This window comes from Leiobunum rupestre, chromosome 9 (genome assembly GCF_980474605.1).
Source record: "Leiobunum rupestre chromosome 9, qqLeiRupe1.1.hap1, whole genome shotgun sequence".
NCBI classification, from domain to species: Eukaryota; Metazoa; Arthropoda; class Arachnida; order Opiliones; family Sclerosomatidae; genus Leiobunum; species Leiobunum rupestre.
The window spans coordinates 45,452,580-45,464,788 of NC_143392.1; the positions used below are offsets into that span (position 1 = coordinate 45,452,580).

Sequence of the window (12,209 nt, forward strand, 5' to 3'; positions counted from 1 at the left end):
TATTCGTGGGGTCCGCCCCCTACCAAGGAATTCTCCTCGATCGGCCCTGACTTCAACAAGGCCGAATTTGCGTCCATGACACGCTCGCTCTCTCATATCCACCTCCCCGATGCCACTTCTCGGCCGTCAGGCAAGTGGTGACGGATCATGTTCCCACTAAGCATCTATCCTCCAGGCATAATCTCCCGTGGGTAGGCTCTTCCCTCGGACGTCTGATGGGATCATGGGCATCAGAAAGAACCCTTTTGCTGCCAATGAACAAGCCTTCAGTCGGCATCGTGCTATGGTCAAATTTGCACTCCGAGCTGCGCGCACCCATCATATTGACAAAGTAGCGTCGGATATACCCACAGGAAAAAGGACTACCCGCTAGTCTCCAAGAAGGCGAAGTCAGCGGGAGTTCCCGATCTCTCCAGCTCTGGAACGACGTTCACCACAGCAGTAGACAAAACCAATCTCCTGGCGTCTACCTTCCGGCGAACTTTTCCGACGTATGATGTAGCCGTAGTTCCACTCTTAAGGAAATACACCAGCTGTTGACCAAAGTCAAACCGCATAAAGTCCCTGGCCCTGATGGCATCCAGTCAATTGTATTTCGCCAGTGCGCCGATGCATTAGCGGCTCCGCTTGCGACCATCTTCCAGCTGTCTTATGACTCTGGTGCTATTCCGTGTGATTGGAGTCGGGCTAACGTCACGCCAATACCCAAGGGTGGAGATAATACGATCCTACTAAGTACCGCCCAATTGCTCACCAGTCCCTAGTTCTGAAAGTCGATGAGCATGTCTGTGCGTCTGCCATTTCTACGCATTTCATCCAGCACAATCTGATGAATCCGTTCCAGCACGGCTTCAGGGGTGGCTTCAGCACCGAAACCCAGCTCCTTTGCTGCGTCGAGGATTGGACCTCTGGCCTTGAGCGTGCAATTCCGGAAGGCGCTTTTCTCGTTCATGGAGCTGTACGAGTAATGCTTCCATGTCTCGACGTGATGGGATTTTTACCCCTTTGTTGAGCAAAAACCGAACTCAAGGACTCAAGAACTTGACGCTTCCATTTTTATACGGCTTTCGCTTCCCAATTGCACCAGAGAATCAGTTCTTGAAATGACGTCGCGTACGAAGAATTTATGAGAGGTCCGAGAAGGTTTCTGCCTGGTCAGAAGAAGTGGTTTTTCAATTAGTACAACACCACTCTTCTATATGCAATCGCCCATTAAAAATTTCAAATCACAAATATAAGGGGCACGTCCTTGAAATGGTAATTCAATGCGACCGAAATCATAAAATTCTTACGTCGTCATCCGAAAAAGTTGGAAAAAATTATTCCGCTAATATCAGTCTGTATTTAGGATTTTTATCAAGCGGAATGTTACAATCACAATACAAAAAAATATATCTTTTAATTTGAACACCTTGAGTAATTTGCTTTATATTCTGAATAAAATGTATGCACATTTCTGTCTAACCTTTGTTGTATATAAATAAAAATAAATAGGTAAATAAATATAATCTTCTTTATACGGGTTTTATTATTTACATTTAGCTTTAAAATTTCTAAATCAACATATAATGAATATAATATATATTTATATATAATATCTTATATAAAAAGGAGTATGAAATACAGGAAAATAAGTAAAATCCAATAATAAAATATATAGGTTCATGTTTTATTTTAGAACTAAGAATATAAGATTCTCGCCCAATGTTACAATCTAGACTCGCATTTTCTTTTTGCGATTTCACTCCTTGCGAAATATGGAGTGAAAATCTTAACCTGGCCAGCATATGGCTTCGCTATCAAGTTATCATGTTATTTGTACACGTATTGCTATATCCTTTGCGACAAGTTAATTTTGTAGTGCAGTTAACGCGAAAGAGCGCGGGAGAGCTAAGCCGATAATTGGCGAGAGTGGGACGGTCACCATGCGTCAGAGATGAATAGAGGGGTCAGAAAGGGTAGCCACATACCCACCTGAACACTTTTTTCCAGATTCAAAGTGAAACTAAGCCTTTAATAATGTATTGAACTCATTTTATATAAGAAAAAACCTTTTCAGTGGTTTTCGATTTAAATAATGCTATTTTTAATTGAAATATCCCTTTTTGATAGATCCACTTAGAAAGAGGAACATTTAAATAAGGTTACGTTTAAAACTTGTACGAAAAAATTAAATAGGCTTACGTTTAAATCTTAGGACGAGGAACTTTTAAATAGGCTTACGTTTAAAACTTGCAAGAGACATTTAAATCATGTTACACTTAGGACGAGGAAATTTTAAATAAGCTTATGAAATATATGCCGAGTTCCCCCTTTCTTATTTGTAACGCGCTGGCGACGGTTCTGATAATTTTTTATACCCAAGTCACCCCCCCCCCCCCCTTCAATACGCTCTTGGCGTTTAATGTCTTGAACGTCATCAAACTGACGCCTTTACTTACTTTTGTCACTTTTACCACTTTTACCATTGTAGTTATGAACGAATATCAATGATAGATAAAATTGATAACACGTTGGCCTACCACCAGGGTATTTGTGTGTGTGGCAGGAAAGTAGATATATTAATTAATGAGAGACCAGTAAAAGGCGTCGAAAAATCACAATTTCTAAATTAGCCACTAAAGTGTTATAATGAATTTAAATATTTATCGTAGTATTAAAATATCTCGGGCGAAAACATTGAAATAGGCTTACTTGCTATACATGGACGAAAACTCTGCAATAAGCTTACATTTAAAAAATCTTACATTAAATAGGTAAGGAAGTTCTCTTACAATAAAAAAATAAGCTTAAAATAAAACAGAAATTGGGCACGCCACAATACGAAGCGTATAACTTCATCGACTATATCATGAAGATCGTACAATTAATCACACAAAAGTAAACTGCTTTTAAAAAATTTCCCAATTATTAATTTTTCGACGTTTTCAATAAATAGAATTTCTGATTTATCAGCCATTAAAGGGTGAAAAATATTGAAATTCGAAATTCGCGCCCTTTCGAAGCGCGCCACGGAAATGAAAAGAGCGGAATCGAGAGGGACGAGAGCGTCGCACTTTTAGAAGGGCGACTTGACGAAAGAGGGGGAAAATACGCTCTTCGCGTAGAGCCCACAATAGCAAGTGCGAGAGGGGAGCGAAAGTGCCACCCTTTTTTCTGGCGCTCTTCCTCCGGGGGAGAGCGCGTAGAGAGAGAGAGCGTCGAAAGAGGGGAAAATACGCTCTTCGCACAGGGCGATTCACGTGAGAGCGAGAGCGAAAGAGCGACCGATTTTTCGCTCTTTCGGTTTTCGCACTGAGCGTCGCCCATCTCTGCCAAGGACTGGTCCGCCTTTTTATAAAATTCCTTTGTGGATTAAAATTCAGGTATGCATTAATCGTTTACCCATAAATTTGATCCATTATAGTATTACATTTTTACTAGTGTTAAATGGTATAGTTATATAATACTAGTATTTTTGACTATTTTAAACCATGAATTTTATAGCCGAGGCTTAACTTTTAATATTTTAAAGGCGGTTATTTTGAATTTTGTTAATAAAGGCTTGTCAAGTTGTCATGAACTCAACATAATACAGTAATGCACGGATTAAAATGCTCGGTTCTCGGGTGCAATAATTCCTTAATTGTCACCCGAAAGAAGAATTTGTCATACCATCTATTCCCATCTCAAATAACTATAAGGCAAAAATGGATAACCGCTTGCGGACGTTCCCAAGACAAAATAAATGTGAAATATGCAAGGATTTGCTCAGAACATTTCTACGAAGAAGATTATCCAAGAGATCTGAGAGTAGAATTGATGAACCCAATACAAAGAGGCTCTGAATACCCACTGCCATTCCTTCAAAAAAGAACAAGAAATGAAATATAGTATAAAGAAAGTGATAAAGTATTAGTAGCGTGTTATTTAAAGTTTAAATATGTACAAATTTAAAATTTACTAAAGTAACAGGAATGTATAGATTTCTGTTAATGTTAAAATTTTAAATTTAAGGTGTTATATTATAAAATTGGTAATTAAAGTTCTAGTTGATTGTTAATGTAAATTTTGAATATGTATAATTAATATACTTTAAAATACTTAAAAGTAAAAATCTCTAATTTTATATAATAAAGGTATCACATTACTTTATATAGTTACTGAATAGTGAATGTATAAAATATTAAAAGCGTTAATATATTGAAAGGTGTCACTTAACTAGTATTAATAATTTAATTGAAAGGTGTTTTATCATTTTACATGCCCGTGTGATAAATATTTCTGTACTTGAGAACTATTTTTGGATTTAGTCTATATTAAAGTGTTTTTATGAAAATATAACTTTGGATTATTTAGATGTCGTGCTAGATTTCTGCGCGGAATGCAATCTAATGCAAATAAACACCACCCGCAATACTAAAGGCAATTTACTAGATCTCGTTCTAGTTAACAACAACCTAGTTACCACCGGGGAAGCCGCCACGCCTCTAGTACTGATTGATTCTTATCATCCGCCACTAACGGTATCCTACCACAGTGAAGTTCCCAACTCGGGGTCACAGCCGGACATTAAATATAAGTATCAGCAAGGTGACTACTTCAGTCTTTATAAAGACCTTAACACTACCGACTGGTCACCAAACCACAACTCAAAAGATGTAAATGAGTGTGTCGATTATCTCACGCTCAATGTCCAGAAAGTCATGTCAAATCACATTCCCAAAAAGAGAAAACATTCTAATTCTAAATTTCCTCACTGGTTTACCACAGAATTGATCCAAGCTCTTAAAGAGAAGAATTATTACCACCGCAAATCAAAGCGATTGGGCAGGTCGGTAGACCACGTAGAGTACGCGAAACTCCGTACAGAAGTTAAAACATTATTAAGCCTCGCCAGAATCCAGCATGCTAACTCTACTTATGAAAAAATCATTAAAAGATGTGAAACAACTTTGGACTTACGTCAACGAACGTTTGAAAAACAATGCGCCACCAGTCGCCCTTCAAGTCAATGGCACAATTACGACTGACCCCACTGAGCTAGCGAAAGCCTTTTCGGAAAATTTTAAAAACATAGCGTCGGACACCATCACTGATGCTCATAATTATCAGTTCCCTGAGACTTCAACACCAGCCACTCCATTGTCGCATATACATATCACAGAAGCTCATATATTAGCAGCAATAAAAAAACTCAAGCTTACCAATTCTACTGGTGTGGACGGTATCCCTCTCTTCATAATTAAAGGCTGTTCCGATATACTTGTTCCGATCCTCTACCATATATTAAACCTATCCATTGAAACGAGCGCATTCCCGTCACTATGGAAGATTGTTGTGGTTTCATCAATTTTCAAAAACGGCTTTGCGGGAGATGTCAAAAATTACAGACCGATATCCTTGCTATGCTGCTTTGATATTTGACTCGATCATGCATTCGATAATTTACGACTGGTTTAAACCACAATTTGCCGACACGCAGCATGGATTTTTACAATCCAGGTCGGTCGAAACGAATCACGTGAGTTTCCTCAACGATGTATTACCAGCCGTTCTCACCCAGGGCCAGGTAGATGTAATGTCCAGTGACCTGTCAAAGGCTTTTGACAGAGTGTCCCACCCGCTTCTAATCCACAAATTGAACTGGTATGGGGTTGTCGGCAAGGCTTCTCGGTGGTTTGAGGACTACCTAAAGAACCGTAGCAACGTCATCAAATGCAACGGCCAACTCACTCATATTTCCTTCTCGACCAATTGTGGCGTTCCGCAAGGAAGCTCACTAGTCCCTTTATTCTACAATATTTACGCGAATGATTTACCGTACGTCATCCAGCACTCCAAATTAAAACAATTTGCAGACGACAATAAAATTTACAAAACCATTAAAAGTGCTCCCGACTGCGAATACCTTCAAATTGACATAACCGCTGTTTCCAACTGGTGTGTAAGAAATAACTTGCTGGTAAATGACACCAAAAGTCAAATTATCAGTTTTACCAGGAAGACAACAAAAACATTACGTGACTATACCATAAACGGAAAGATAGCTCCACGAACCGCGCAACTTAAGGACTTGGGAACAATACTGGATGCTGGTCTCTACTTTCGCGAGCATATAGCACATGTAGTTGGGCGTTCCAAAAGAACCTTGCATGGCACACTCCGCCTCGCTAAAGAGCTTAAATCCATCAATTGCTTTAAGACTTTATATACAAGCCTAGTCCGTTCAAAAATCACTTATGATATGCTCTCCTGGGGGGCTGCGCTCAATACCTGCTGCAAAGAATCGAAAATGTACAAAACAAATTTTTAGTACTTGCACACATGCACTTCCTCTACCATCTGTCATATACCCATGAATCACTACGCCACCACTTGGGCCTGGAGACCATCGGATTATACGCTTCCAAACGGGAATTAATTTTTCTCAAAAAAAAGATTTTATTTAAACCGAATTTATTCGAATTAACGCCTTTTATTAATTTCCACGTACCTACCTTCAACACCAGACAAACCATTACATTCAAAGTTTGTAACCCACTAACCCCATTGCTAAGGATTCAGAAAACATACAATAAGTTCAGTGAGCAAATTGACATTTTCTCTTGTAAATACCATGAAATCCACCAACTAAAATGACTATTGCCTCCTGTGTATAAAAAATCTGATCTCTTATACCTGTATACTATACACCCTGATTTTTCAATATTGTAACCATTACTTATCTCACTCCTGTAACCCTTTGTTTTTACGATTGGCACGGCCTATGCATCTCCCTGTAGGTACTTCGGTACTGTTGATTTGCACACTAAATAAAACATTTCATTTCATTTCATTTCAATTAAATATTTAAGTATTTTAATGTAAAATTTGATCGTGATCAGGAATTGAACTCGGGTCGCAACGTTACCATGCGTATAGTTCACCGCCGAGCCATTGACTTCCTTAGGGAAAGTATTAAAGTAGAGGAACCGTTATGATAAGACGAGTTTTTTTTTACTAAACGGATGAATACAATATATTGGATATTGTTTATTGAACTTTGTTTTTTAATTTTTGTGAACTTGTTAAAGTCTAACTTTGTTACGTATGAAAATTTAAAGGTCAAATCTTGTTTTAGCGCAGTCAGCAGATAAGATGGTTAAAGGGTAGAACCCGTTAATTTTTTTGTAATTTATTTCGTTTTTCAGTCTTTTTTAATCTATTGTGTGTTTAGCGTATTAGTTTTCAAGGGTAATAGTTCATTTATGAAGAAAATATCAAGTTGTTTACATCGCGCTCTTACACTAATGTTGATCGTAATTTATTTTAAACGTTTTCTCGACGGATGACGATGTTTAATGCAGTTCATCAATTGGGTTCGTTTGTTTTATTTATAAAGAGCCCTAACTATTCCGTCTACGGTCTTTTATTGATATACGAGCTGTCGTTTAGTCAAGTGGCTTTCAGTGCTTTGTGAATGGTAATTTTTTCGCTTCTAGTGGATATTTGGACATCTACGATTCCTAATGCAGTCATTGATTTCCTGGGTGTGCGAGTCATTATATGATATTGGAAATTGGACGGTATTGGTCTTTTTCATGCGGTATATGTCACAACGTCAACAGGAAGTCTAAGAGTCGTCCACTTCCAGAAGTCTAATATAGCTATTCTACGGTATCTTCATCAAGGGCGAGTGTTGAAATAAAATGAGCGTTAAAGATGCGGCAAGTATGTCGTAAGCGAGAAAAATACAAATACCCTCTGTAGATATTTCTTTCATTAAAATTTGTTTCGTATTATATTTTAACGATAAACTTATTTTGTAAATAGGGTTAAATTCAATTGTGCATTGTTTTAGTTCGTCTAACTCGCTGTTGTAACTACTTAATTTATATTATTCTGAATAAATTAAACTCGGTTGCGTCGTTTCAATTATTTTAATTAAAATTCAAATTTTATACCGGGCGGGATTGAACCGGGATTACGTTTTTAGTAAATAACTCTGAATTGTGGAGATATCTTTAATGGACGTCTCGAGAAATTAATACCACTAGGGACAATTCTTCCGAGGAGAGGTATATTTTGGCTTGCCAACTTGTTTATATTCACAAAATAGTTGTAATAAATGTTGTTAAATGCTTTATTAAATTTTTAATACTTCCTCAATATACAAAACCTGCGGTGGTTCTCAAGTCAAGGCAATAAAATAAAACCCTTGGACGGATACTCGCGTAATTAATCAGGCTTTCAATTTAATAACTTTCGTATTTTCGGATAAGAAATTCCAAATTCAGCCAAATAGTCAGAACTTCAGAAGGTAGTTTTTTACAGTGGGTTCCAACTAATTCCAGCAGTTAAGACGGTTGAAAAATTCAGGCCAATAATAATGAATTGAAATTAACGCTTGTATTTCTTCGACTAAAGATTTTTTATGTAAACATTATTCTCAGTAGTTGTTTATGCCCAATAATGAAAGATATATACCGATTCTAGTCACACAGTTGACTAAAGTCGAGGTCACTCGACAGTTAAAACTCAATATTTAACAATTTATTTACTGAGTTCGTCCATCGTGCGATCAGAACGAAACCAAATCTGACGCTCTGGGAAACACCCGGGTCAATTAAGTTGCCTAACTTTTACTCGATTTTAAATTATAAAAATGCACCACGTGCAATGTGACTCGCGAGCGTGTGTTTTAAATTCTTTGAAATGTTTTTACGAACTGAACTATGTTACATTCTTTTGATATGAATGTTACGTCATTACTTACTTACTCGGACTTTTTGTATAAAATATTATTTATATTTTGTATTATGTTATACATTTTGAAATATATAAAAGGGACATCATTGAATAAAAGTTGTGAGATAACTTTACATTTGTATTTCTCTGGAGTTATTAATCTTTTACTATTAAACACCGTCATGCTTGAACCAAAGGCGTGGGACGTCGACTAATGGCACATCTTCCAACTCGTTTAATTTGTTGTTTAATGCAATAAACACCGCTGAAAAATCGAGGAGACAATGGCGAAGAAGGTATTTCACGATTAAATTTCGTAGGATGGAAAATGTGAATTTTTGGAAAAAACAAAGAGATATTTTACTTATCTACTAACAAACAAAATTTATAAGTACGTTTCGAAAATACCACCTTCGGCTGCGATGCAGGCTTGGGCGCGAACAATCATATTTTAAAAGGCGGCTTGAATCATTTCCGGGGTTACTTCCCGGCAAGTGCTTACAATTCCTTGACGCAGCTCGTCAAGGGTCTCAACCGGAGTGGCGTACACCTTGTCCTTGACGAAGCCCCAAAGAAAGAAATAAAATGGAGACAGATCGGGCGACCTTGCTGGCCAGTGTACGGGACCGTTTCTCCCTATCCATCGTTGTGGAAATTCGTTGTTTAGGTAATCTCTCACGGCTCTGTGGTAATGAGGTGGGGCACAGTTTTGCTGAAACCAAAGTCTTGCTCGTTGCGCCAACGGGCCAACGGCAGTTCGTCAAGTTGTTTTTCTAGCTCATTTCTCAAGAAATCTAAATAACTCTGACCATTTAGATTTTGCGGTAATAATACTGGACCAATTAACCAGTTTCCAACAAGACCAATCCAAACATTCAAGCGCCTAACAACATATTCAACAAATTTCTGACTTTCATAAAGTAACACTACTCTCTAAATGGAATTCAAAAAAAGTTATTTTAGCTTGCCCAACTTGTCACTTTTTCAAGTCGTATATTGTCAGTGAACAAAATGTCTATTCTTTTCACGCCAACGCTAATTGTACGTTTTCGGTGACGCTCTAAAATTTTCACATTGACAATTTTCTTATAGCACCTAGCGGTTAAAATTTAAATTTTCAAATACCGTGAAAATATTTTTCGATTCAGATGCAATTTTGGTAGAAAATGTCCCCTGGCATGTATAATGTACAGTACAAATTTCCACTTTCTAGAAAACATAGTTTAAAAAAAACTTTTTCTAGTTTAAAAACACCCTGTATATAAATATTTTTTATTTAGCAATTTAATTTGATATTTTAATTTTTGAATGTAGAGGCAAATATAAAATACCTGAAAACACAAAAAATCAAGGAACTAGCCAATTAAAATATCACCGGGAAAAGAATCATCCTGAGTTGTTTGATACTTCATTGGTATGATTAAAGGAAAATATTTAATTTTTGATTAGGATAAAAGAGTGCAACGTTGTTTTTTTTTCAGTGTAAAAATGTCGCGATAAACAAGGCAAACAATTGTTTAATACGTTGGACCACGGAAACTGGCCCACTATGTACTGTTGTAGAACATATAAAGTTTATGGAACTTCTTAAACCAATGAATCATGATAACCAATTTATTGCTCAAAGTTTAGTTAAGTCTGCGAAAGTACTTAGAACCTAACCAATAAGTTAATACGAAATAGAAACACAAAAAGTTTTAGACCTTTGAAAAGTACGTTTACAAAAAGACTTATATAATAGCGGTTAGGATTTACGTACTTTTGCAGACTATTCCAGGTCAAGTCTCTTTTACTATGGATGGGTGGACGTCGAACAATCGTATACCGTTTTTGGGAGAAACAGCACATTGGATCGACGAAAATTGGGTTCTGAAAAAAACACTTGTGGTTCATTCATTTTGCAGTACGCCATACTGGAAACCATAATAATAAGTTCACTGTTCTCCTACAGAAGTTTGAAACGAAGGTAAGATTTATTCCATGTTGTTAAAATCGTAAAAGACCAGTTAAAATTTTAACACAACTCTAGGTGCTAGCGATAACAATGGATAACCCTTCAAACAATTATAAATATAGTCAGGAATTTGAAAGAACGAGTAGGGATATTGGACTAAGATACACTGCACAAAATCGTATCCGTTGGTTTGCACATATTTTTAAGTTGGCAGTGCAAGATTTGCTTTAACATCTACAATCTCAACCATGTCATGACGCCGAATAAACAATATAAAGAAGAGTTGGAAGAAACATATATGGCCACGGATAGCAATATTGGAATTGCGGTTAGAAAGGTAACTGGAAACCACGAAATTGTGAGAGCGTTCTTAACTTATCGTAAGCGTAATTGAATCCGGCTTGAATTGTCCTGACAATGTCATTGAGTTACCAATAGAGTCAGAATTTGACTTCATTATACAAATATTAATATTAATAATAGAGGCAGGACTTTTTTGATATTACCAAAATGTGTTATTTTTCTATAAACATTAACACGCTATTGGTTCTATTAAGGTTTTTACCTTACATTGAAACCGAAGTAAATATTGTCTAAACCCGCGACATTTAAATTATATTTTAGTGTTTCGATTTTGCTACAAACATAATGTTTTCTGCATCGTATCCCATCATCTATATGGTAATGCCGGCTTACCACTGTCTTCTCGACAAATTAAGTAATGGTTTCAGTGACAAAAAATTTAACGATGCTTGCGCTGTTGCAAAAACCAAGTTAGCAAGTTATCAGGACATGTGGTCAGAAATTTAAATACTGCTGCTCCAAGCGAATCAAAAAGCCTACTACACCGGTGGTCTCATCAGAATGCCCTACGCCCGCGTCCACAAGCCCGGACACGTGACAAAGCCAGCATGAGTAGCAGAACCCTACTACTGATGGTCTCACCCTTGACGCAAGCCACTCATCCCGACAAAAGGTGCAACAATGGTTCGACCAGCCCCTACTTCGCGCACAGCTGTGGGATAGAGAGCGGATGCTATAGCAACTCCAGCCGGCACCCCACCTACGGAGGTAGAGAGCCAAGCCCTTTGGAGAGAGCTCCTAAAGGGGAACGACGGGCACACAGCAGTCAAAGTAACCCGGCACAACTGGCACCGGAGATCCCGGTGGGACTCCAAAAGGCCGGGAAACAGGACCGCCGTGCCCTCATACGGAGGCCCGCCACCCCACAGCAGGCTACCCCATCCGCCGAGGCGGCCAGGTTGCCTGGACAATATCCGTTAACCTGAGCTGAAGCCCAGTATCTAGCCCCTACCTGACCGAAGTTGGAGGTGGAGATAGGACCATTTGATCAGAGCTAGCATATATCAGTGTGCCACCGCCCTTATGGGTTATAAGAGCCGGACCCCGACTCCCCGGTAAAGCCACCAGTTATTGCACACCCGGACCCATTATGGGCCAGCAATTTAGCAGGAAGCTTCAAACATCGAAGCATTTTGGGTAGCAATTGGTAAGAGAGTTTATTAACAAATAGGCACGCTACACA

General features: G+C 38.0%; 1 protein-coding gene across 1 annotated transcript; it reads left to right on the plus strand.

Moving 5' to 3' along the window:
- The first annotated feature begins 223 nt into the window (after window positions 1-223).
- Window positions 224-6,295, plus strand: LOC149928531 (uncharacterized). The gene is made up of 6 exons (XM_090157904.1): window positions 224-286; window positions 354-491; window positions 534-735; window positions 4,339-4,845; window positions 4,922-5,206; window positions 5,373-6,295. The coding sequence occupies exons 1-6, from the start codon at window positions 224-226 to the stop codon at window positions 6,293-6,295; spliced, it is 2,118 nt and encodes a 705-aa protein (XP_090014030.1).
- The last annotated feature ends 5,914 nt before the right edge of the window (window positions 6,296-12,209 follow it).

What these genes read in the sequence shown, in the direction of transcription:
- LOC149928531 (XM_090157904.1), top strand. Translation starts at nt 224, where the DNA reads ATGGGCATCAGAAAGAACCCTTTTGCTGCCAATGAACAAGCCTTCAGT. An exon ending in TCAGTCGGCATCGTGCTATG is followed by an intron (nt 287 to 353) that starts GTCAAATTTGCA and finishes ATATACCCACAG; the next exon opens with GAAAAAGGACTACCCGCTAG. An exon ending in TTCCGGCGAACTTTTCCGAC is followed by an intron (nt 492 to 533) that starts GTATGATGTAGC and finishes GAAATACACCAG; the next exon opens with CTGTTGACCAAAGTCAAACC.